The sequence below is a fragment of the Pan troglodytes genome, chromosome 1, assembly GCF_028858775.2.
Source record: "Pan troglodytes isolate AG18354 chromosome 1, NHGRI_mPanTro3-v2.0_pri, whole genome shotgun sequence".
Classification (NCBI taxonomy): domain Eukaryota; kingdom Metazoa; phylum Chordata; class Mammalia; order Primates; family Hominidae; genus Pan; species Pan troglodytes.
The window spans coordinates 43,265,109-43,291,327 of NC_072398.2; the positions used below are offsets into that span (position 1 = coordinate 43,265,109).

A 26,219-nucleotide genomic window follows, 5' to 3' on the forward strand; every position below is an offset into this window, starting at 1 on the left:
TTCCTAGGTATATATCTAGTATAAATATGAACATAAGTGTACCAAAGGACATGAACAAAAACGTTATCGCAGCCTTATTCATAATAACCCCAAAGTAGGAACAACCAAAATGTCCATCAACAGAATAACAGATAAATTGTGGTATATTTATTTAATGGCACACCGTACGGCAATGAAAACAAATAAGCTACTGCTACCAATGTTTTGGATGAGTTTCACAAACATAGTATTGAGTGAGAGAAGCCAGACACAAAATAATACCTACTGAATGGTTCCATGTATATAAAGTTCAGAAGTAAGCAAAACTAACCTGTAGTGTTAGATAAACGTTACTTTTGAGAAGGAGTGTGGCATAGTCACCAGGAGCGGATAGAAGGAGGGTATCTGGGATGCCAATAATGATCTCGTTCTAGATCTGGATGGTGGTCATATGGGGATGTTCACTGTGTCATCATTTGTTGACCTGTACACTTAGGTTTCGTGTTCCTTTCCTAAATGCCTGGTATATTTCAATTTAAAAAATACACACAGGAGAGGGGAACAGTTTTCAAGTAAGTAAAAACATGGAAGGTAGAAAGGAAATAGGAGAGAGATCAAGATTTTATACACAGGTAGCTGAGCTGTGGCCAGATTAAATGGGGTAGTGGAGGGGAGGGAACTGTTGAATAGAACAGGGCAGAAGTTGCCTCCAGCCCAACCAAAGTTCCTCCAGATACATCAGCCTTAATTCCCCACCCAACCCCACACCCCGTATTCACAAACCTCATCTTTCTGGACAAGTCCCAGCATTTCCTAGACTAGCAGCTACTTCTCCTGGCAGAAAAACCCAGTATTTGAGGCCAAAACTGGGGTCTGAGACACTGATATTTTGCTCTAGTAGGTCCTGTGAGTCTGCAGGCCCTTGATGCAAATGCTCCAGAGCTGATCTGGAATCATCCTGGGGGTACTGGTTTGGGGTGGGTGAGGGGAACAGGGTTTGGTATGTGTATTTGTCATCCTTATCAAAAGGAATGACCTGCTCAGGTTGCTGTGTGTGCTCCTGTGAGCACGTGCCCAAAGCTTCATACACAGCACTGCGTTCTCTTCTCCCCAGGCACATCTCCCCTCCAAACCCTATTCAGGGGTCTAGAGCCATGTTCGAATGCCCCCGGGCTACTTTCAGGGAGGAAAAGGACAGGAAGGAACCGTTGGTCACAGGTTCCACTGACAAGAGGGGAAAACTTGGGAGTGGGGGTTCCCTTATGAGGGAGGTCACACCCCCTGCACAAAAACATCCCAAAGAGAACTGGCATTGAGCTTGTGTTGGAGAGGTGGAGATACCCCAGGGAGGAAGTGGCGAAAGGTGAGCATGGGAACACCCCTCTTTGATCCCACAAGGTGCGTCAGGGAAAGTTGGATTTCATTTAGTCCGGGATGGTGACATCTCTCCGCACGCTGCCACCAGGCTCAGTGGGTCAGAGGAAGTGAGGCTCCCCTCCTCTCCGACCTCAGGTGATGCGTGTGCGACCCCAGCCATGGGTCTGACCTCCTTTCGCTCCCGCCCGCCAGTCTCCACCCCTTTCAAGGCCGGGACTTTTTTAAGGCCGGATTCGTCAGGGGTGAGCCATTTGCTCAAGGAACGCGGAATCTGGAGGGAGCCTAAAGTGACGAGCCGGCGGGAGAAGAGCAAGGTAGGGACTGTTCTGTCCGGGTACCAAGTGGGAGGAGGGAGCACGCGGCTGGCTGCTTGAGCCCGGGGGTCAGAGGTGGCTGGCTGGCTGGCTCCACAGGGACGTTTACCGGTCTTCCCGAAGGCCAGAGGCTCCAAGGAAACATCCAGAGGCCGGAGAGGACGCGCACTGTCGCACACGCCTCTCAAAGTCTGCTGGGGCTCCGACGCGGCGCAGCGGGCCCGGAGGCGGTAGCACCACGCAGTGAGCCCGGGCAGCGGGCCCCTCGGACCCGGGCCGATGGGCGCTGGGACCCGCGCGCTCCAGGCGCGTAGAGCCGGCTCCCCGTTCCCGTCACTCCTCCTACTGCGTTTCCCCGGCGCTCCGCCTCCTGGGCACGAAGCGAAGGAAGGGGGCCGGGCCGAGGTTGATCCCGCCCCCTCCCCAGTCCCTGATTGGCTGCTGCTGTTGTCCATCCGAGAATCTATTTTTGATGGAGCGGGGGGGGGTGCCACCCAGTCTGCCCCAGATCACGTTTGCCACCGGCAGCCAACCAGTTGGGCCCAAGTCCGCGGGCAAGAAGCGATTGGGGGCGCGTGAGCTCGGCCCCCCGGTCCCCCGTCCGGGTGCCCCCCCGCCGGGCCCGAAGCGATATATCCTGCCCTCCCCGCGTGGAAGCGGAGCGGCGGCCTCGCTGTAACGCAGAAGCGAAATGTAGCGAGCCGGGTGTCGCGGCTGGACGCTCGCCTTGGCTAGGGGTGTGGGGGGGCACGCCGGGGGCCAAGGAGGACTGTCGAGGAGGAGTGATGAGAAGAGGGGGTGCCCTGCACCCCCCGAGACCACGGGCCACGCTGCCACTCGCCAGGCGCCCCCCTTCCTCCCAAGCGAGGGGCAGGTCAGTCCTGTGGGGTCCTGGGGCGGGGAGGGGGTGGTGGAGGGCGGCAGTCCTGGCGCGCAGCGCATTTGCTGAATCTGAGTGGTGGAGAGACTGAGGAGGCCACCCAGTTACTTTCTCTCCCTCCTCGAGGTTGGGGATACTAAAATGGGTCTTTTTTGTCCCCGCCTGGGAGGAGGGGATAGGGCGTCCTGGTTCACTTTTGCTTCTTTCGTCCCAGGGCCTTAGGCCTGTCTGAAGTCTCTTTACAGGGGGAGTGGTGAGGGAGGACTGGCTTCCCCTCCTGGGATCCCCCTCTCAGGTTCAGTGGCCTGCCAGGAACACAGGAGGGAGGCGGGGGTGTCAGCTTTTAGCGGACTCAGAAACTTTTCTGGCATAGGGGCACTGGACTCAGAGGTTTCCTCCTGGATCTCTGGTGAGGGAGTTTGAAAGAACCACAGTACTGTGTTTAAGGAGATTGGAAAAGGGAGTCCTGGTGGGTGACTGAATTGATAGAGGAAACAGTTCTCCTGGGCCAGTTCCTGGGGTTTGATACCTCCTTTCCTAAACTGAACTTGACTAATTGTGTGTGTTTGGAATACTTAAGGACCTGTTCCTCTTACCTGGTGGAACTCTCTTTAAATTTATTTTTTACGAATAAGAGCTCTTCTGGTGAAATGGAATAGGATGGGAGTCCATGAGGAATTAGGAAGCCTGGGAATTCCTTTAGGCAGAGAAGTGGAGCCATTACAGCTAAAGAGATGCATTTGGAGCAAGTGCATATTGGCTTACGGTGCTTTGGTTTTTGTTTTGGGTTTTTTTTATTGCTACTTTTGTTTTTTTGTTTTTGTTTCTAAGAATTCCACTATATCCAACTCTCAGTAACCCTGGGGAACAGGAGGAGCTTAATTAACTGAAATGCGTGGGTAATAAGCAATCGTTTTATGCTCTGTCCCTTCTAACTGAGATAACTCCCTTGTCCTATCTGACAAGCTCACAGGGCCAAGAGCAGGGGGAGACGGGGAGAGACAGAGGCCTGGATCCGAGTCAGCTGTCTGAGCTCTTTGTAACACTGTTGACTCTCAAGGGCAGGAGTGGGTAGGCCTCTGGCTCTTGGCCTTGGTCTGGCAGGCTTGCCTCACTGCCCAGGGAGTCCTCCTAGCTTTGTTTTGTTTTCTCAGAAGCTAGAACGATCTGGGGTCTGGGGGACTTCACTCAGCAATCAGTTTCTCCCTATTTCTTTGCCCTGTGTGGCTGTCTTTCTGTTGCTGTCTTGTGATGATAAGCAGTCACTTTATACAGGGGTGGCTGTGTGGCAGGGAGTTTGTGACTGAATTTGTAACTGAACCCCACTTAAATAATGCAGGGTTCTTAATGGGCATTCAAGAAGGGGTCTTGCTGAGGACACACCTACCCACCCCCAGTTGCTGAGGAAACAGTACAGAGGGCTCCTGCACAGCGTCTTCCCAATCCCAGGCTGGTCACATCTCGTTGCTGGTGACCACGGTGGTGATCCCCCAGGAGGGTTGCTGGTGGGGAGGATGGCGGGGATAGCTCCTGCTGAGCCTCCAGATGGAGCAGTGCAGGACTGAGTAATTTTTGCGGAAAAAGGGAGGCAAATAGCAAACTCTATAACTATATGATGAACTCCTAACTTCCTTGGGGGGAAATTCTCCCAGTACGAGCTGTCCTTTGCTATAGCATAATGTTCTTTTTCTTTTCTTTCTCCTTCCCACATAAGGTGTTCCACACTGATTCTCGTGACTTTAAGGACCAGGGATTTGAAGAGGTATTAGCTCTTCCCAGGAAGAGAGGAAGTTTCTGGAAGAGAAGGGAAAGACGGCAGACGCTGCGCTGGGACCAGCAGAGCCTGAGGAGCTGTGGGAAGCTGACAGAGCCCAGCCAAAGGAGCGGGAAGGAGCCGCAGCCCCAGGCTGGCACTGTGTTCTGAAAGATTTGAACTCAAGCTGCTTTTTACGGAAGAGGGGCCACTTCAGAGGGCACCCCAGAATTTGGTTGAGCTCTTCTACTCTGGATGCCCCCTGCTCTGAGGAGCCTGCCACTGAGAACCAAAGAAGATAAGAGGACAGATACTTTTTCTTCAAGCACAGAGCTGGTGGGTTGGAGTCAGGCATCTGCACCCCAGTGGCTGTCTGGTGAGGAATTTCTTGTTTCTTCCCAGCTTGCGGCTTCAGTGCTTGATGGGGCTGCCTGTTGGTGGATCAGTTTTTGCAGTGCCTGGTAGGAGTGGAGAGCCGTGGGAAGAGGTCCCGCGGCGCCCAAGCCTGGGTTCACCCCAAGACTAAGTTCTTTCCCAAGTTAGAGAAGGAGAGAGAAAGCAAAAAGAAGAGAGGAAAGTTCTCCCTTCCCCTCCTCCGTGCCTGTCATGTCCTCTAAGCCAGAGCCGAAGGACGTCCACCAACTGAACGGGACTGGCCCTTCTGCCTCTCCCTGCTCTTCAGATGGCCCAGGGAGAGAGCCCTTGGCTGGGACCTCAGAGTTCCTGGGGCCTGATGGGGCTGGGGTAGAGGTGGTGATTGAGTCTCGGGCCAACGCCAAGGGGGTTCGGGAGGAGGACGCCCTGCTGGAGAATGGGAGCCAGAGCAACGAAAGTGACGACGTCAGCACAGACCGTGGCCCTGCGCCACCTTCCCCGCTCAAGGAGACCTCCTTTTCCATCGGGCTGCAAGTACTGTTTCCATTCCTCCTGGCAGGCTTTGGGACCGTGGCTGCCGGCATGGTGTTGGACATCGTGCAGGTAGGACCTGAGTAGGGCAGCTCTTGACTGTGAGCCCAGGGCCACCTTTGCCTGCTGGGAAACTTGGAACTTCCTCTCTACCTCCCTGTCAGAAGTGGCTGCTGCTTCCTAGAATACTGTTTCCCTTTGGATCATGTCCTCGGTTTCTTCTTGGTCTAGTTCCTTTCTTCAGAAGCCTCAGGGAAACCGAGTAGCCCCGGGGAGGTGATCAGGGCAGTATTGCTAAATAGAAACAGAATTGGCTCCCGAGCTCAGGCTTGGGAGAGGAGAGATGGAACAGGGTCGTTGCTTGCCATCTCTCCCAAGCAGTCCTGCCGAGCCCAGCTCAGTAGGAGACATTTACAAGGGTCTCCTCTTTATGCCTTTTCTCCCCTGCATTTGGGGTTTCAAGGATACCCATAGTAGAAAGCTCAGTTTCAAGCCTCTCCTCCATCCCCCTACTGGGCAGGAATTTGTTCAGCTGCCAAGAGGGTCTCAAATTAAGTAGGAAGGCTCTTGAAGGCATTTTGTGTTGCTTATCTTCCTGTAACCTTGGCATAATCCCCTTGGGGGGTGGGGGTGGGCACTTGCTGTCTGATGCATGATTTGGAGATTTGGTGTAACAAGACCCAAATGTGCTAATTATCTGCTGTAAATGGGGACAAAATGTAACTAGGCCTGGGCAGAACTGTCTCTCCTCTTTGCTCCTCACCTGTCATTCTGAACCTGCCCTGGGCAAAGAGGGTTCTTTTTGAGGACATTGGGTAGAATGAAGGATGAGAGTCAGTGGGACATGGAATCTAAGAGCCAGAGATGTGCCATGTTAATTTATTGTGAGTCAGGACTTATGAAGAACCTCCAGGTCCAAGAGATAAAGTTTTGTTTTTAGATAAAAGTTTTTTAGGCACAGTGTGGCACACCAAACTTTTTGAAGGTGCTGGGTTTACCTAAGTAATTCAGCAATGTGTATCAAATTCCTGCTGAATGCTGGCCTCTGTCCTAGGTACTCAGAGAAATATTAATACCAAGGCAGGAGGAGATCTGGCCTTTGCTTTTTGGGACCCCCAGTGTTCCCTGACTGTGATATCTCCCAGAAGGACACGAAGCTTAGCATCACCTTCCCTGTGCCAAGCCAACCCTACAGACCATAGTGATATAGAGTCCTGCTGGTAGGTCTCACCATGCCTGTGTCCTGGGAGACTGAAGGTGGTTGGTTCTTGATAGTGTGTGCACATGGAGAACTTTGACCTGAGCCCTTCAGGGGAACCCTGCACCTTTGGTTGCTCATGAGAGTGCTGTTTAAGTCATGCCAAAGTGCCTTGCACTGCCTCCCCTTTCCCCAAAACTGTTATCTTGAAGGTTGTTCCTACATGGAGGTTGGGAAGCCAGCCTGGAGCTTTGGGTTCCTCCTGCTAGGGGCTGCTCCTCCCCTTAGGGCCGGGACTGGGACAGTAGGAGGAGGAGAAAGAGACTAGGGTAACATTTTTCTCCACCTCTTCTATTCCTTTCCTGTGGCCTCAGTTCTCATTCTTGAAGTTGTTGCATTCTGGTTTGATACCTACAAAGGGTTGCAGAGCCAGGGTCCAGAGGTGAACTGAAGAGAGTTGTCTTATTTTCTGGATAATAAAAATGGTAGTGGGGAAGCATTTGGGGGGCTCTTCGGTAGGCCCATGAGGTAGGATCCATAATCATCTCCATTTTGTAGGTAGGGAACTTGTAGCTTAGAGGGATTAGGTAACTTGTCCCTGGTCATCTGACCCTAGAGCCCACACCACTAACCCCTGTGGCCTTCACCATGGCCATGGTTCACCAGTTGGTTAAAAACTCGGAGAGGGGGCCGAGCTCAGTGGCTCATGCTGTAATCCTAGCACTTTGGGAGGTCAAGACGGGCGGATCACCTGAGGTCAGGAGTTTGAGACCAGTCTGGCCAACACAGTGAAACCCCGTCTCTACTAAAAATACAAAAAATTAGCTGGGCATGGTGGCAGGCACCTGTAGTCCCAGCTACTTGGAAGCTGAGGCAAGAGAATCATTTGAGCCCGAGAAGTGGAGGCTGCAGTGAGCCAAGATCGTGCCACTGCTCTCCAGCCTGGGTGACAGAGCGAGACTCCAACTCAAAAAAAAAAAAAACTCTGGCTGGGCATGGTGGCTTATGCCTGTAATCCCAGCACTTTTGGAGGCTGAGGCAGGAGGATCGCTTGAAGCCAGGAGTTCAAGACCAGCCTGGGCAACAAAGTGAGACCTTGTCTCTACCAAAAAAAAAAAAATAGTCAGGCATGGTGGCATTCTCTTATAATTCCAGCACTTTGAGAGGCTGAGATAGGAGTGATCACTTGAGCCCAGGAGTTTGAAGTCGCAATGAGCTATGATTGTACCACTGCACTCCAGCCTCAGCAACAGAGCCAAACGCTGTCTCAAAAAAAAAAAAAAAAAAAAAAAGACTCTACGAGGAGCCTGTTTTCTTTGTCTTTCCTTGAAGAACTGGGTGGCTTAGAATCTGGATTAATTAGCGTTATCTTCTGAAGTGAGCAAGAATAAAAGTTCTTAGATGGGGTAGGGAGGGACCCCCGCATACACACCACACCCCTACCCATCCCACACACTTAGATTCCAAAGTTTCTGATGTGTTGCCCCATCCCCACTCCAGGCCCATGAGCTGGAGACACTGAGAGGCCTGGGTAGGGAACCTTTGGAGCTGCTCTCAGTGTGACATCTCAGCTCACCTCAGAGCTGTGGATGACAATGGCAGGTTTGTCCATGTCCTCCTCCCCCAGCCTTCCTGCTACAGCTGGGCTGGAGCAGGCCGTGCAGATGGCAACAGTGAGATGGCAGGAGGGGGTGAGTGCAGAGGGACCGAGACATGGGACCACAGGGAGATTGTTATTCCACATCCACGGGAGTAAAAGGGGGACTGACAATCTCAGATTCAGGAAGAGCGGGATGGTTTCTAAGGATTCACACCTATATTACCCCTTCATAAGCTAAGATGGACTTCAGTAAGAGAATCTGAAAGTGCCCCAAGACCACGGGGCCATCTGGAGAAGCTGGCTATGGAGTGTCCCCAGCATCTTGGAGCAACTGAGCAGGAGTCCATGTTGGGCCTGGTTCAGATGTCTCCTTGGTCCAGGGCCCCCATCTTTCCTTGCTGCTGTAGAAAACTTGGTTTCTTTTTCACCAACGCGATGCAAAAAAAAAAAATAAAAAGTTGAATTTTAATTTTAATTTAAAAGAAAAAGAAAACCCACTCTCTTCCTAGAAGGGTCATTTCTGCCTCCTCTTATCTGCCCTCCCGTAAATGTGCACAGCAGCATCTGCAGTGAAATAAGGGGCTGGTGCTGGCCCAAAGTAGGAAAAGGATAAATGGACCTCCAACTGCTCTAACTTCCCAACCATGGCTGAAAGTTCCTGCAGCATCTGGAAGGGAAGCAGGCTGGGGCCTGGTGTTGGCTTCTGAAAGGGGTTGGGATATGGGAGCCTCCTCACTGCAGGAGCCTTGTGCCTATCTGCCCAGTTTGGTCCTAGGCTGCTCCGGATGTCTCACTCCCTTTATCTGTCAGCCTTTGTGAGGGATGGGGTGACAGGAAGTAGTGTGCCCATCTGCACTTTAATTCCCAGCTAGGTTAAGACAGGTCCTTATTTTAACTCACTACTCTCCTGCTAAGGATCTTGAACAAAGTAGATCCTGCTGTGTATACAGAAGTCTACAACGATGAAAGTGCATGGCAAGCGTGGCCTTGGGGAAGTAGAGTGGGAAGGAAGTATTCCTTCTGTGCCTGGCCTGCTCCTGTGGCCGCAGCATCCCTGGGCGGGACACTCTTATCTGCTTCACTTGACCACCCCTTCTGCTTTTCCCATCTCTGTGCCCTGCCTGCTGTCAGGGACCCATTTGCTTTGCTCCTGCTTTGTACTGCACCGTATATCCAGGTGTTGCCCTAAAGCCCTTTCCTGGACACCTAGAGGATGCCTCTTGGAAAAGCCTCAGACAGGTGAAGCCTGGGGTTACTGTAATCTCATCTGACCCAGTCCTTACCCTAAAAGATCAGCTCCAGCCCAGCTTCTCCCACAGGAGCCCAGATTCTCCCCAGCCTGGAGCCTAAAGCTTGTATCTGGGAATTTAAGTCTTAATGTCTTGATTCCTGGCTCTGACTTTCTTCCCTGCTGCTACCCTCCTGAGGTGGCTCAGGCCAGAACCCTTGAAGGCAGGTCGGGGTCAGTGTATGAGCTTGGATTGGAGTAGGTGAAGGATGGAAGAGGTGCATTGGAAGGGCAAGGAAGAGGTACTGGCAGGACCACTGAGGATCGAGACTTAAGGTGATTGCTGTGCCTCAGGATTCGTTTTGGCTATGGGGGAGGCAGTCTATTCCCTCACCTGCAGAATACCAGGGATCCATGAGCCCCTCACACCAAGGTTAGAGAAGGAAAGAGATGAGGAGCTGCATTTCTGAGAAGTAGTTAAAATCTAGATGCTCCCCTCACCTCCAAGCAGGGCAGCACTTCCTGGAACGTGCCCTTTTTCATCCCCATCAGAGCAGGAAGGCGTGGGTGGCTGCTTGGCAGACGGGTGTGACTTCAGGGGCAGATACTCCTAGCCTGGATGAACAGGATGGGGCTGAATTTGGCCAAAGGAGGAAGAAGAGCTACTCACTGTCTGCCCCTGCCCATCCTGTCTACTCCTAACCTCAAGACCACCTTGATTCCTGGGCTGGTTCCACATCTCCAGCCTCCAGCATCTCTTTCCAGAGTCCTATGCATGCCCATGTGTCAGAGGCTTTCTGCCTGAGCTGCAGCTTTGAGAGGGTTTGTGGGTGAAGAAAGTATGTGTGTAGGAATTGGCTTCTCTGACCCAAGTGCCAACTCGGGGCTTTGCTGGCCTGGGGTCAGGTCGTTTGAGGTTCCAGGCTATATTCTGTAAGAGTCGGGAAGACTTTTGCATAGGGGCTGTTACTGTGACTGCTCCCTCTCCTTGCCTGTCTGTCTCTTATCCCACTGCTCCTAAAACTCCGTACTTTGTAGGTCCTCCTGTAGCTATAAGGAGAGGGTGCATTGTGCTGGGAGGTAGAGAGATTTGGGGTGCTTATGGTAGCAACCAGAGGAACTTAGCTGAGCTTTATACATTTTTCTTAAATAATAATAAAAGCAAGCAATATTCATTACAAACAGCTCAGAAAACATTGCTTGCATACATGTGGAGTCTTCTTGTGGGCTTTTTCTTTCTATGAGTACATGTCCATTACATACACCTACCTGCAGAAGTGAGATTTTCATGGAGCTGGCAGCTTGGAAGCAGGGTGGAGCTGGTGTTTTGGGGTGAAGATGAGCTCTGAGGCTGTGCTCTGAGAGGAGCTTTGAAAGCCCGCAAGGGAGGGGAGAAGAGGGGGATTTTTCCCCTCTCTGGAGCTGGTTTGGGAGGAAGCAGGAGGCGAAGCAGAGCAAGGCCATACTGCAGGGAGCTGGAGCCTCAGTGGTATGTACCAGCCGTGTCCAAGAGTAACAGTCCCCAAGTTGCTCCAGGGCAGATGGGGCTCACTGGGGCTGCCTTCTCTCTGGGGGGTCTTAGGGTGGGAAGGGATTCACCTCCCTTCAGTGTTTGGAGAGGGCTGGCTCATCCTTTGGCTGCCTGGAAGCCCAGTAACTGTTGTTGAGATGGGGGGCAGTCTCTTCCCCATTGTTAGTCCCTACGGTGGGGCTTCCCTAAGGAGAGTCCCAGGTCTTGGCCAGACCAGAAGCTCAGGCAAGCGTATGCTCCAGCCCCAGTGAAATGAGTCCTTCCCCAGGATCCTGTGAGGCCTCCCACCCCATTCACACAGGGAGAGCTCCGACAAGAAAAGAGAGGTTCTTGCCTTATAGGGCCACCCAGTGCCCAGCCTCTCCTGGTCTCAAGCCCTAGCCCCACCCCCTCTGATAGCCTTGCTTATCTTTTTGGTTATTGTGGTAAAAAATGCGTAACATAAAATTTACCATCTTAACCCTTTTTTAAGTGTGCTGTTCAATAGTACTACGTATATTCACCTCATTGTACAACAGATCTCCAGAACTCCTCATCTTCCCCAGCTGAAGCGCTGTACCTATTAAACACTCAGTCTTTTCCCTGCTCCCCCAGCCCCTTGCTTCCACCATTCTTCTTTCCGCCTCTATGAATTTGACTACTTAGGCTGGGCTCGGTGCCTCATACCTGTAGTCCCAACACTTTGGGAGGTCGAGGCGAGAGGATCCTTTGAGCCCAGGAGTTCGAGACCAGCCTGGGCAATATAGTGAAACCCCTGTCTCTACAAAAAATACAAAAATTAGCCAGGTGTGGTGGTGCATGCCTCTAGTCCCAACTACCCGAGAGACTGAGATGGGAGGATGGCTGGAGCCCGAAGCCATGATTGCACCACTGCACTCCAGCCTGGGCCGCAGAGTGAGACCGTGTCTCAAGAAAAAAAAAAAAAAAAGAATTTGACTACTTTGGATACCTCAGATAAGTGTTTTTTATCTGAGTGTTTTATCATACAGTGTTTTTTATGACTGGAGTAATGTCCTCAAGGTTCATCCATGTTGTGGCATATGACAGGATTTCCTTCCTTTTTAAGGCTGAGAAATATTCCATGGTATGTATGTACCACACTTTGCATATTTTGTTTATCCATTCATTCCTTGATGGACATTTGGGTTGCTTCCACCTCTTGGTTATTACATATAGTGCTACTATGAACGTGGACATATTAATATATCTTCAAGACCTTGCTTTCTATTCTTTTGGATAAATATCCAGAAGTGGGATTGCTGGATCATGTGGTAGTTTTATTTTTAATTTTTTGAGGAACCACCATACTGTTTTTCATAGCAGCTGCACCATTTTCTAGTCCCACCAAGAGTGCACAAGGGTTCCAATCTCCACATGCTTTTTTCTTTTCTTGAGACGGAGTCTTGCTCTGTCACCCAGGCTGGAGTGCAGTGGCACTGTCTCGGCTCACTGCAACCTCCAACTCCCAAGTTCAAGCAATTCTTCTGCCTCAGCCTCCCCAGTAGCTGGGATTACAGGTGTGCACCACCATTCCCGGCTAATTTTTGTATTTTTAGTAGAAACAGGGTTTCACCATGTTTGCCAGGCTGGTCTCCAACTCCTGACCTCAAGTGATCCACTTTCCTTGGCCTCCCAAAGTGCTGGGATTACAGGCATGAGCCACTATGCCCAGCCCAAACTCTACATCCTTGCTAACACTGATTATTTTCTGGGTTTTTAAATAGTAACCATCCTAATGAGTGTGAGGTGATCTCTTACTAATCTACAGTATTGCTCAACTTTATTTTATCTATTTTATTTTATTTTATTTTATTTTATTTTATTTTATTTTATTTTATTTTATTTTTGAGACAGAGTTTCACTCTTATTGCCCAGGCTGGAGTGCAGTGGTGCGATCTTGGCTCACTGCAACCTCCACCTCTTGGGTTCAAGCGATTCTCCTGCCTCAGCCTCCCGAGTAGCTTGGGATTACAGGCATGTGCCACCACGACCAGCTAATTTTTGTATTTTCAGTAGAGACGGGGTTTCTCCATGTTGGTCAGGCTGGTCTCAAACTCCTGGCCTTAGGTGATCTGCCCGCCTCGGCCTCCCAAAGTGCTGGGATTATAGGTGTGAGCCACTGCGCTCGGCCACTGCTCATCTTTAACGACAGAGTGTGGGTGTTGGAATTGCCTTGAAAGACCATCTGATCTGGTCCCTGAATTGAACATTTTTCAAGAGCTTGAGGCCCTTGTAACTTGTCTAAGGTGTCCAGCCGGTCTACGTGAGGAGGCGTACTGGGGAGATAAGCAGGGGGCCATCCCTGCTGTCTCCTGTAGGAGACCCAAGGCTCTTGGTCCAGTGCCCTTGCCAAACATAGTGCTTGGCCTCCCAGCCATGATACGCAGACCAACCCATATATATCCGCCTGGCCTCCTGCCTCCTCCTCCCTCTCCAAACCTGGAGGCTTTCCATTCTTAAAACAAATAAAAGAAACCACCTACCCTGTTAGGGCCAGGGAGGGAGACACAATCCTAAACCTTTTTGCAAGTCCTCAGTTTCAATTGCAAGTAAAGTAGCTTTCAAATAGCCAGTCCTGGTTCCTGCAGTCCTCTTAGCACTAACTAGTGGAATACTGTCTGAACCCCAGTTTCCTCATTCACAAAATGAGAATAAAAATAGCCCCTACCTTACTGGGTTGCTAAGATGATTAAAAGAGAAAATACATGGAGAGCACTTAGCCTAGCACACAATCAGTCCTTAATAGATGTTAACCAAAGACATTGGTAGGAGAGCCAGGATTGATTGTCTTTGGACTAGAACTCAGGTCTCCTGACTCCCGGTCCAGGGCTCTTCCTACAGGAGTACACTTGCTTCTCCTAGCTGAGAGATTGAGGAAGGTGTGCGGGGTAAAGCAGTGCACAGAGAAATAAAAAGCCTCTTGCAGGCCAGCATTCAGAGGTTTAGGGGCCACAGTCTTAATTCAGAGCCTGTTCAGAAGGAGAGTTGCTGTGGCTGAGGCCCAAAGCCCTTGGAGATAGAAACCAAACAAACTCTCTAATCTCCCCAGCCTCGGCCCCAGCCCTGTGGAGCCCAACTCTTCACAGCTGAGACAACAGAGAAACTGGACTGAAGGCAAAGGGGCCAGGGATTGCAATTTGAGGGGGGATTGCAAAGGATTTCTGGGGTGTCAGGCAGCCCAGGGCAGCTCAGCTGTGTGGGTCCCCATTACCCTTCCCCACCCACCTCCAGGAAAACAGAAAAGGTAGGGCCAGACTGAGAGTCTCCCAACCGGCAGAGACCCTCTCCATCTCCCTGGTTCTGGGTGGCAGGAAGGGGGGTTGTGTTGTTTGAAGAATCATGGGCTTGGTTTGGTTCCAAGGTTCTTGGAGGAAAGGTGGCTGGCGTGCTCACTCCCTGCTGATTCTATTTCCTCCTCGAGCCCCTGATCTCAGACTACCTGTTGAACCTCAATGCCCGCCCTTTGGGGCACTGAAATTCCTGGGTTCTGTTTTCACCTCGTAGCACTGGGAAGTCTTCCAGAAGGTGACAGAGGTCTTCATCCTAGTGCCTGCGCTGCTGGGGCTCAAAGGGAACCTGGAAATGACCCTGGCATCAAGGCTTTCCACTGCAGTGAGTGTCCTGGCTGGGAGGAGTGGGGCACAGAGAGGACTCTGGGCAGCACAGAGCCAGAGACTGGGAGAGGGCTACGAGCCCTTCTCCACTGCCCAGGCCTGGAGTGTGGGGCTGGGGTGGGAAGGGAGGGCCTGGCTGGGCAGGTGTAGGGAGATCCCAGGCTGGGTGTCCTGCTCCTGGGCAGGGGCTCCCTGCCCAAAGTGGTTCCCAGGCTTGGTTTCTGGATGTCCCAGCCACCCCTGGACTCCTGCCCCACCCCCTACCTCTCAACCACCTCGTGACTGTTTGTGCAGCTTTGACAGGCAGGCATCATGCTGGTTCCTCCACCCGCACAGATGGGGGCCTCCTCTGATCTCCAGCCCTGCTTTGCAGCTGGGCGGGAGCAGAGCCAGGCCCTCCCAGCACCCCCAGCCCCCCGGCCATCCCATTCCCTTTACCCATGGCAGCTTGCTCTTCTTTAAGGAAACAGACAGAGAGGAGCTGCTCGTCATTCCTACCTCCCGCAGTTGTGAGCCGTGACGATTCCAGGCCTGAACAGATACAGGGCCCTGGGCTGGAGGTGGGAGATGATAAAACTCAGGAGGCCAGGGATCTCCCTGCAGGGTCAAGAGTCTAGAGAAGGTGACAGACAGAAGTGGCATCCAACTTAACCCACCCTGACTTGCCATACCCGACTTCTGGCCCATGCCACCCACTCCTTCCCAAATACTCTTGGAGCCTCAGTCCTGCACCAGCAGCTGACCTTTCCTTCCCTGGGATAGCAGGCTGGCTTCAGAGTCAGGGACTGGGTTGTTCTGACCCATGCAGGAATGGGCTGCCCAGATAAGCAGGGCAAAGGATAGAATTTGCCTCTGCTCAGCTGGTGTCCTGAGAGGAAGAGAGGCGACTGCCTAGGGGACCCCCTTCCAACCCCCCACCCAGCTGCAGGAGCTCAGCTTTAGCTCCTTCCCTTTCGCCTCAGTTTCCCTGATCCTGCTTCACCTTTCCGGGACTGTCAGGTCCTGCTCTCAGAGTCTTAGGCCACATGTACTGCCTCATGATCTAGGCAGGAGCCTAATGGATGGAGCTTCAGGCCTTTTCCAGCCTGAAGCTCCAGCCCCTTGCCCTCCCTTTCCCAGGCCAACATTGGACACATGGACACACCCAAGGAGCTCTGGCGGATGATCACTGGGAACATGGCCCTCATCCAGGTAAGAAGGCAGGGACCAGAGAGGGTGGGCTAAGCTTCCCCTTAGTCAGGAATCTCTGAAAGGCTTAGGTCAGCCGCAGCAGGCTCCTGAGTGAATCTCCAGTATCCCACTGAGCTGGCTTCCCCCAGAGTAGCTCTAGGAGGTAACTAGGTTACCCAGGAAAACGCCCAAGATGAGGAGGGCCCAGCATCACCCATTCTGGTTCTCAGTTCTTGGTGGTGCACGTGCCTTTGAGTCCCAGCAGATCCTGGCAATATGAGCAGACTCAGGAGTGCTGAGATGTCCTGTGCCACTGCTGTCCCATCTCCCCATGAGACCACACAGGTTCAGACTGGGAGCCTTCCCCCTTGAGGCCCAGGCCTTGACTCTGGGTGGAAGTCTCCGGCTCTGCTGAACCTCACTCCCATCCCCAGAGGCACACTCATTCAGCCAGTAACATGTTCTGGGCTCCTGCAGAGTGCACTGCCCAGTACTAGTGGCTGGTGTGAACCTAAATAAATAAAGACATCCTTCCAGCCTGGGAGGACTGGACCATGCAGTCCAGCCTGCCTCCTGGGGCTACTGCCAGCCAGGAAGAGGTCTGCCCAGATGCTTATGACCTCAGCTTAGGAAGCCCACTGCTCTCAGGGCTTTCTGAGTTACCACTCCTGTCCCCAGGTGCAGGCCACGGTGGTGGGCTTCCTGGCGTCCATCGCAGCCGTCGTCTTTGGCTGGATCCCTGATGGCCACTTCAGTATTCCACACGCCTTCCTGCTCTGTGCTAGCAGTGTGGCCACAGCCTTCATTGCCTCCCTGGTACTGGGTAAGGAAGGGAGGGCATAGAGGAGTAAGGAGTGCCGCCCCAGAGAACACTGCACCTGGCACTTCCACTCTCTCTTTTTGTTTGTTGAGACTCCTTTATCTCTTCTCACCCTGCCTGCCCCTCCTCCCACTTGCTCACCAGGTATGATCATGATTGGAGTCATCATTGGCTCTCGCAAGATTGGGATCAACCCAGACAACGTGGCCACACCCATTGCTGCCAGCCTGGGCGACCTCATCACCTTGGCGCTGCTCTCAGGCATCAGCTGGGGACTCTACCTGGAACTGAGTGAGCCACCAAGAGTGTGGCTTGGGTGGAGTCCTGGGTGGGGTTGGGAGAGATGGTAGTAGTTTGCAAATGTGCAAGAGTTTCTTCTGTGTTCTTAAACTATTTGGTTTGAACACAGGTTGTAATAATTCCTGATCTTAGAGATTTGAAGCTAAGTACTGATCTCAAATTCAAGCAGGCATCAGGGGCAGGGGAAAAGTATCAGAAGTATATTCCTGTGTGGTCCTGCAGATTCTTACTTCTCTTGGAGGGATGAGGTGGAAAGGGTAAAGGAAAGGAACCAGAGGCTTGGATCTGCTTGCAAAATGAAGAAGCGGGTGGGAGATGGTGTTTTCTGGGATCCAATCAAGAGACCTAGAGTCTCTGTCCTCTGGTCTCTGTCCCTAATTGGTTCAGTGCCCGGCTAGCTCTCTCCCTTGGTTTCCTCATCCATAAAATTGAAAAGGCTTGTCCCACCTACCTCCTGAGCTGCCAGTGAAGATCAAATGGGATAATGTGTTTACTGGCATTTAGTGTAGTCTTGCTATTGATCTGTTGGGACATTTTCAGGCTGAGCCAGGGAGAAACTTGGGGTAGGGAAACACAGTGCTTATCTCCTTCTGACCTCTGCCCTCTCAGATCACTGGCGATACATCTACCCACTGGTGTGTGCTTTCTTTGTGGCCCTGCTGCCTGTCTGGGTGGTGCTGGCCCGACGAAGTCCAGCCACAAGGGAGGTGTTGTACTCGGGCTGGGAGCCTGTTATCATTGCCATGGCCATCAGCAGGTAGGCTGGGGCCCTGAGTATCCACTCCTACCCCACTCCAACCCTTGCACAGACTTCTTTTTAAACCCTGGAGAGAGGGGGTGGGGGTCAGACCCTAGAAATGTGTTCATTAGTGTTTCAGTCACATGTCCTTCTGTTGAAAATGACAGAAACCATCTGAACTGGGTTTCATTCCAAGGCAGAATGTATTGGCCTGGAGAACCAAAAAGGCACAGCTGAATTCAGCGACATACCTAAGATCAGGGCCCCAGTACTCTGTGACTCTCAGCTCTGCTCTTCTCTGTCATGGCCTACAGCCCAGGTTTATGCTTTTCTTACTCCTACCAATTCCAGTGGGAAGAGAGATTCTTCCCCCAACAGTTCCACAAAGTCCCAGAATAGAGTTCCACTGCTTCTCATCTGGTGACATGATTATCTCCAAACCAGTCAGTGTGGCCTTGGGGCTGCAATCCTCTGATTGGATGGACCTGGAGCCTAGCTATCATTGAGGCATTGTCACCTGAGCCACAGTCACTGAGCTTGAGAGAGGTGGTTCCCTGTGGAGGAGCCCAGTGCTATCACCAGAAAGGGAAGTAAATGCTGAGTGGGCAGAACAACAGAGGTCCTCAGAGGCAGATAGTCCTGTAGGCTGCTCCTCCGGCCAACTTAGAGGGCAGGTACAGGAGGTGGTTGCCTGACCCAGTACCACCAGCTTGTTCTGGAGTCACTGTGCCCAGTCAGAATGTTATGGGCAGCACCTAATCCTGTCAAGGGAGGCAAGGACTGGATGGTGAGGAACTCCTGAGAGCCAGGGTGCTTCCCTTCATCTCCAAGGATAGGTGGGCCTGGACCTCTCATCCCAGAGACTAAGGCAGAACCCTTCAGTGGTCTTTGCGTCATTTTGTCTTTATGTCTCTATAGTGTGGGAGGCCTCATCTTGGACAAGACTGTCTCAGACCCCAACTTTGCTGGGATGGCTGTCTTCACGCCTGTGATTAATGGTGAGGTCTGGGCATCAGCTATCAGAGGGCAGGGCTGGGGGAAGGAAAGGGACAGGAGAAGAGGACTTAAGGGGTTGGTTTCTGTATCAGTCAGGGTTCCAGCAGATGAGAATCTAGCTCAGATGGTTCAAGACCTTAATGAAGGGACTGCTTACAGAGGTGGGAGGAGAGTAAAAGGACAGATAAGGGATGTTGAGGCACCCAGAGATTAGCAGCAATGGGAAGCCTCTACTCCTAAAGGGTCAAGGGGAGTATCTTAGTCCATTATCTGTTGCTAGAACAGAATACTTGAAACTGGCTAATTTATAACGAAAAGAAGTTTATTTAGCTCACAGTTCTGGAAGCTGGGAAGTTCAAGATTGAGCAGCTGCTTCTAGTGAGGGCCTCATGCTGCATCCAAACATCCAAATGGAGAAACAGAAGGGAAACTGGGCATGTGCAAAATGGGCAAAACAAGAGAGGCAAACCTCGCTTTATGACAACCCACTCTCATGGGAACTATACCTTTCCCAAGAAAGACATTAATCCATCTTAATAACCTATTCACTCTTAAAGGCACCACCTCCCACCACCACATTTGGGGACCAAGCCACAACATGAGTTTTGATGGGGACAAACTATATTCAAACCATAGTAACGAGGGAATAGCATTATAGGAGTCCAGTGAAAGCTCTGTCTTTGCCCCCAACATGGGGAAGCCAATGCTGAAAAGCAGGGAGGGATTGGGAAAGAAATACCTGATCTCTCTCTCCACCTGCCCTCTGGTTGCCTGCTGTTGCCTCCCACTGAACAAACAGTGGAAGCAGCCAGCAAGGGAGACTGGGTAATGCAGTCCGTGGAGACCAGTCCCCCAGAGCTCAGAGCAAGGCTGAGAAGAGCAGGGAACAGGTTGGGATGTGAGGGCAACAGAGAAATCAGCACAGGTCCTGGCAGAGATACCAGATTCCAGAGTTTGGAGCTCAAACCTGATCCTTGAAACTGGTTACCAGAATCAGCATATGACCATAGGATGCCTGGGTCTGCTCAGAGCCTTGGAGAGGAGGTGAGGCAAGGCAGGGCTTCATCCCCTCAGCTGTGTAGGAAGGCAGGTGCCCATGCTCTACTGGTGGAGAAGTCAGGCTCTCTGAGTCTGCAGATCTGCACGTATCCTTTCCAGCACTGTCACAGCTTTGCCAGGGGAACATGGAACTGCTGCATCTCCATAGAGGGGAGGATGGGGGAGGCTGGAAGATGCCCTGGAAGCAGGGGTCTTTGTCTTCCTTCTTAGTGCCTTACTCTTCTTTTGGGGACTGCTGAATGGGTGATGCCCACATAGACCCTAAATTAAGACAGAGGACAGTGCCTCTATAGATAGAAGACAAAGAGTGAGAAGATCATTTTGTTCCCACTCCTCCCTCTGACCTCTGTCTGTGTCTAAGCCCGTATGTGTCTCTGCAGGTGTTGGGGGCAATCTGGTGGCAGTGCAGGCCAGCCGCATCTCCACCTTCCTGCACATGAATGGAATGCCCGGAGAGAACTCTGAGCAAGCTCCTCGCCGCTGTCCCAGTCCTTGTACCACCTTCTTCAGCCCTGGTAACGGCAGATTCCCAGCCTCCCAGCCCTGGGGGGAGTGGGCCTACTGTCAGTGAGCTTCACTTAAGAGACAGCTGGGGCCCAGATCCACAGGTTCTCCTTCTCTGCTGGGCTGTGCCAGCTGTTCTGAAGGGCAGAGCCCAGGCAGGAGGGCTGTCTTTTCCTGGAGCACCCTAGGGGTTGGAGACCACAGGATGCAGAAGTAGAGACATTCATCTGTCTGTTGCCCTGGGGTATGGTGCCGTCCCTCCTGACTTTGAAAGGCCTTCTGGGGCCAGGTCTTCTCCTCCCCTCCTCTTTACACCCTCTTTTCCCCAATTCCAGATGTGAATTCTCGCTCAGCCCGGGTCCTCTTCCTCCTCGTGGTCCCAGGACACCTGGTGTTCCTCTACACCATCAGCTGTATGCAGGGCGGGCACACCACCCTCACACTCATCTTCATCATCTTCTATATGACAGCTGCACTGCTCCAGGTACAAAGTGGCAGGAGCAGGGGCATGGGAAGGAGCCAGGATGCCCTGCAGGGATGGGAGAGGAGGCCAGACTTGGCCTCTTAGACACTCAACCTCCTCTTTCTCTGTGTCAGGGCAGCTGATAAACACCAGACAAGGGTGCAGGAGAACAGATGGTAGTTCCAGTAGAGTCACCAACATGCTGTGTGACTTTGACCCTGTTCTTTTACTACCCTGATCCTCAGCGATACAGTTGTAAATTGAGAGGAATGGACCAGGAGTGGTAGTTTTCATTGCAGGTGGTTGTAGGATGCTGAGCCTGTGGGGTTTGCATGCCAACCCCACTGGCCACAGAGCTCCACATGGCTCTGTTTTGCATGTTGAGCTTTCTCAAGAAATTCATTTGCATAAAGCATCCCATAGCTTGAAAAACTGTCAAAACCACTGCACTAGATAATCTGTCGGATCCTGTGTAGCCTTGCCATTCCATAATACCATGACACTTTCTCCCTTCTTGTATTATTACATTGTAAAAGCTTTTTATTTTGAAATCATTACAGATTTGTAAGAAGTTCTCAAAAAAAGGTTCAGAAATCCCATATACCATTACCCAATTTCCCTCCATGGGAAAATAACATTTTGCATAACTTTAGGACAGTATCAAAATCAGGAAATTAGCATTGATGCAATCCGCAGTGCTTATTCAGATTGCACCAGTTTTACATGCACTCGTGTGTGTGTGTGTGTGTGTGTTTGTGTGTGTGTGTTCGTTCTATGCAGTTTTTATCACAAGTGGAGATTTGTGTGACCACCACTATAACCAAAATACAGAAAACTGTTTCGTCACCACAAGGCTCCCTTATGCTATCCCTTTACAGCTAGATCCACCCTTATTATTACATTTTAAATTTTTATAGGTTTGATTTTTGAATAGTCACATAGTTCAAAAATGTTTTAAGGTTCATAGTGAAACCTCAGTGAAAAGTCTTCTTTTCTGTCCTCTTCTTCACAGCCATCTGTTTCTCTCCTTCACAGACCATCAGTATTATCCCTTTCTTGTGTGTCTTTATAAAAGTAAACATATATTTTTCTTATTTCCTTCCTCTTTTTTACACACATGTAGTATACTGTACACACTGTCTGCACCCTGCATTTTTCATTTAAGTTTATCTTTGAGATCATTCCATATCAATACATAAAGAGAACAACACCCTGATTTTCTTACAGCTCCATCATATTCTGTGATACCCAGACCATAATTTTATTTCGCCAGTCTTGTATTGATTAACACCTATCCCTCCAGCCCCCTTACCCCCAGCTTTAGAAAGGTTGTGTTCGGACATCTTGGCAGGGGCGGGGCTGAGAATCAGCCATATGCTGTTGCCCTGCCGCAGTTAGCCAAGCTGCCACATTCCGTTGCTAGTGGGTTCCAGTGCAGCACGTGGTGGGAAGATGGGGGTGGATATGCCAGGGGTCTGTGGTGGAGGTTTTCAGCTCATCCCTTGGCCTGAATTGGAAAGGATGAGCTTCAGTGCCATCACCCATGATGAATACCCTGGAGACATTCTTGCCTCTGCTGTCCTCTCTAGATCTGTGGAGGGCCAGAGCGTGACACTTGATCCCCTGTAAAGGCTCTTATTGATCCCTTTGCCACCTCCTCCCAGCTGTGTGTCCTGGGGCCTGCTCAAGAAGCTGGAATGTGAGGACAGCTGCTACCATTCCCTTCCTAGGGCATGTCCCAAAGGCCTCCTGGCCATGCTCTTTATTTGGGACCCTTCTGCAGCTGCTGGAAAGGGTGTGAAGTTATGGAAGGTAGGGGAGCCAAGGCCGTGGTAGCACAAGACAGCTGTGTGCAGAGCAAGGGAGAATGTGAAGAGTCATCTCTGGCTTCCTTGGAGAGAGGGCAGGATTCTCTCAGGCAGAGCCTAAAATTTAAAAAAAAAGAGAGAGAGGACAGGAGAGCAACCAAGATTGCCTAAAAATAGGTATCAGTTCTGGCTTCTGGATCCCTTAAGGGCTGTGGTTCCCGCATCTGGATCCCTTAGGGCAGAATTTTCATACCACAGTATTTACAAAGTATAGTCAAGGGTAAAACCTCCCAGATGACTGACTGTATTGGAGCTTGACCGTCAGAATCTGTTTCATTCTCACGCAGATGCAGTCATTTAGGGAGCCCAAATGTCAGGCACTGTGCAGATTCTAGGAGATTCAGGCCTGCCCCACCGTGGTATTCTAGATCAAGGGCATCGCCAACTTAAAAGCGCATGTAAATCTTGTTAAATGCGGACTCTGACTCAAGAGGTCCAGAGATTTTGCATTTCTAACAAGCACCCAGCTGTTGTTGATGCTGCTGGTCCTGGACCCACTAGCGAGATTCTGATCTGAGTCATTCTTAATTATCTGTATTAATAGAAGGTAAGCAAGAACACAGATAAAATCAAAGCCACAGATCATGTCAAATGTATTTTGAATTGGTATGCATTGTCTGCTTTATATTAATATTGAGGTGACTTATTCACAATTCAACTTTATTAGGACTAATGTTAAAATAAACTTGCATTCTTTGAGCCCAAACAATGGAAAAGAAATGGAATGAAAAGCCACAACAACAGAATGAAAAGGGTCAGGAGGAAGCCAGCTTTGGATGATCATCTGTTACTTAAGACAACCGCCAGCAGCAGCTTCAAACACTATCCTTATACCACTCTGCCTAGAGAAGACATCCCTTTAGGAAAAGCTGACTCCAGCAGCCAGCCCCCTGCCATGCTCCTGGAAAGGCCAACATGGCAGGAATTGGAGTAACCCCAGAATGAGGTGACCCAGAGTTAGAGGCAAGAGGGCTGAGTTTCTGCAACAAGTAGGATTTAGGTCAGGAAGCTCCTTGTTTGGTAAACTTGGGAGCAGAATATAATGCTGATGTGGGTGACCCTGGGTCGTAGCAGCATCTTCCTTTCTAAAGAGCTCTTATTGTGCTTGTTGTCTGCTCAAAGTGGTAATTGTGGGGTGGAGAAACACAGAGAGGTTGCTGGGGTGGAAAGAGGAAGATTAAAAAGTAAGGATTGTGGCCAGCCAAGCCTTGTGATGCACTGAATGGGTCTGATCATGTGGCCTCTGGCTCCCCCTGGAGAGAGAGGATGGCTATAGGCTGGGCCCTTTTGTCTCCCCAGGTGCTGATTCTCCTGTACATCGCAGACTGGATGGTGCACTGGATGTGGGGCCGGGGCCTGGACCCGGACAACTTCTCCATCCCATACTTGACTGCTCTGGGGGACCTGCTTGGCACTGGGCTCCTAGCACTCAGCTTCCATGTTCTCTGGCTCATAGGGGACCGAGACACGGATGTCGGGGACTAGCTTGGTCACTCAACATTTTCCCCATCCCTCTGCACTTTCTATTTGAAATTTTTCTTTTGTTCCCCTGTCCCTCCTCCACCCCACACTCCCACCTCTTTCTAGGACTTCACTTTGATACCAAATTCTCATTATTTTCAATGGGAATTTTTATACATTGAGCCAAGTTTGTATAGCAAGAATTTGGGAAACACAGATGGCCTGAGATAAGCAGTACAAGTAGGTTTTTGAGACAATCACCAAGTGCAGTTTCATGGTGGGTGCCTCCAGGTGATGTGGACTGGAGCAGGGGAGTTTTGTCTGGAATCTGGGGACATGGGGTTTGGCTTTAGCAACCTGTCTTGGCCCTAATGAGAAACCCTTTGTAAGTGGGCTCTGGATTTTTGGTTTTGTTTTCTTTTTATCTGTTTTGTTTTATTTTTGGTTTTGGTTGAACAGAGGGACAGAAGAATAAGTAACACTCCCAAACACAGACATACTTTTGTAGAAGTGGACCAACTTCAAAGCTCTGGACAGGAGACAGCTGCTCCAGGCCCCTGTGATCCCAGCTCTGTTCTCTTGCCCTCTGGACCTAAGCGTTCCCACTCGCAGAAAGAGTAAGGTGGACTGACTTTTCAATTTGTGCACATGCCTCTTGTTCAATGGCCTGGTCAACATCAACAACCCCTCCCTCTGATCATTTCCAGTTGATTGTCATATCCAGGAAAAAATGGAACAGTGCACTCTTCTCCCTGTTGACCCATGTCCACCTATTGGTTCCCCAAAATCCACATTCTCCCTGGGCCCAGATGACTTTGTCTCCCTGGGCCCAGATTCTTTGTCTCTCTTCAACCTTCATCTCAAATTGTCTCTAAGCACTACCTTCCCCAGAGCTTGCCAGGTTGGGTTTTGAGATTAGGGACAGGTCATGGGTATGTGGAGAATGGTTTGGAGGTTGAGGACAACCACAGGTGTCTCATTGCTGCCATTTCTCCTGAGGACATAATCACTTGTTCACCTTGGACCCTGTCACTTCCTAAAATTACTCATTCTGTCATGCCATAGAGGTCAGTTTTCCTCTTTCTTGGCTTCTACCCACAAACATTCACCAATCATTTATTCGTTCATTTAATATGCAGCCTCCGCAAGATGAGCTCTCCTGCAGACAAGCATGGTCTGAAACATTCTTTGAGCAATATTTATTGAGTGCCTACTATGTGTTAGGTACTGTGCCAGGCACTGATAAGCCAGTGGTAAGGGAAACACAGCTCTAACCTCACCTCATTCTCCAGGTTACAAAGGCCATGTGCCCCTTTGAATCTGGCAGAGAAAGTTTCCTCGTTGTAAGTATTTGCATCTACTTCAAGCCAGATTCTTCTGCCTCTTTCTCCTTTCCAGACCCCTACTCTGTGCAGTGCTGACCACAGCTAGAGCCACCGCCCCATTGCTCAACCAGTATTTATTTCCCTAAACGGCCCTTCCTCACATTCCCTTCCCTCCACCTCTCCTTACCAAGCACCCAAAAGAGGATTTAGAACTAGCAGGGTGGACATCATCTGGTTGTTTCTACTTTTCTCTGCCTAGCACAAAATTGGGAGAAAACTGGAGCCTCCATCCGCAGTCACACGTGTACAGATCTGGGGATTTGGATGTAGGCTTTTTCTAACTTCTCTCTCAGAAGCTTCTACAGAAACCCTTCGATCTGTAGCCTCAAGGGCCCACCTCCAATGGAAGGTTTAGGCAATGATCCTGTTTCTACAACACTGCACCTTATCCCAGGAACCTGCCCTAGACCTCCAGAGACCATATTTTCTCTCCCTCCATTTCTACCCAGACCTCCAGGCCTCCTTCTGGAATCATAGAACCGTAGAATTGGAAGGAATTTTAGAGGTTTTCTAGTTGGAGTTGTGTCCAACAGAATTCATTAACACCAGCCTGGGCTTGTTTTTCCTCCTCCCTCTGGACTTTTTTCATCTTTTCCTCCACCTCAAAAAATACTTACACACAGATTCTTCTTGTACAGGCATCAGAACCAACTCCTCTGCCCCTAAGGCTGTGTCCCTGTGGTCTCCAGCCACCCCTACCCCAGTCACTCGCCCCTTCCTCATCTCTGGAATTTGGCCAGGGAGTCCCAGAAGACTCTGGAGTGACCTCCTTTGCCTAAAAAGCAGACAGATAGGCATGCCCCAGGCCCTGAGTGTGAGCAGAGGAGGACTGTAGGGTGAGAGGGAAAGAAAATGAAGGTGACTTTCATGGAAGTTTCATTTCTTTTCCCCGATTGTACCAACTGCATGTACTTTTGGCCTGGCTGCAAGGAGCAATATTGGTTTACTCTCGTATCCTTAAAAAGTTACAGAACTGTGTCTTAAGAGAATTATTTATAGTTACTATAACTGAATTGACAAATGTCAACTTAACTGATAAATTATATTTGGTAAAATAAAGAGGACGTTTATTTA

The 26,219-nt window shown here is 50.7% G+C and overlaps 1 protein-coding gene across 3 annotated transcripts; it reads left to right on the forward strand.

Moving 5' to 3' along the window:
* Positions 1-1,579: 1,579 nt before the first annotated feature.
* On the forward strand, positions 1,580-26,219 carry SLC41A1 (solute carrier family 41 member 1). 3 transcript variants are annotated; one of them, XM_016937334.3, is made up of 11 exons: positions 1,580-1,670; positions 4,265-5,281; positions 14,271-14,378; positions 15,500-15,571; positions 16,229-16,373; positions 16,515-16,661; positions 17,280-17,427; positions 18,328-18,407; positions 19,845-19,979; positions 20,304-20,452; positions 23,599-26,219. In XM_016937334.3, the coding sequence occupies exons 2-11, from the start codon at positions 4,910-4,912 to the stop codon at positions 23,782-23,784; spliced, it is 1,542 nt and encodes a 513-aa protein (XP_016792823.1). In that variant the 5' UTR covers positions 1,580-1,670; positions 4,265-4,909; the 3' UTR covers positions 23,785-26,219. The 3 variants fall into 3 exon arrangements, with proteins under 3 accessions (XP_016792823.1, XP_003308716.1, XP_009439584.1); XM_003308668.6 differs by lacking the exon at positions 1,580-1,670 and adding an exon at positions 2,128-2,544; XM_009441309.4 differs by lacking the exons at positions 1,580-1,670; positions 14,271-14,378 and adding an exon at positions 2,150-2,544.

Excerpts from the sequence above, each read along its gene's own strand:
- SLC41A1 (XM_016937334.3), top strand. The coding sequence starts at position 4,910 with ATGTCCTCTAAGCCAGAGCCGAAGGACGTCCACCAACTGAACGGGACT. Across the intron at positions 5,282-14,270 it reads TGGTGTTGGACATCGTGCAG|CACTGGGAAGTCTTCCAGAA; the intron begins GTAGGACCTGAG and ends TTCACCTCGTAG. Across the intron at positions 16,374-16,514 it reads CATTGCCTCCCTGGTACTGG|GTATGATCATGATTGGAGTC; the intron begins GTAAGGAAGGGA and ends CTTGCTCACCAG.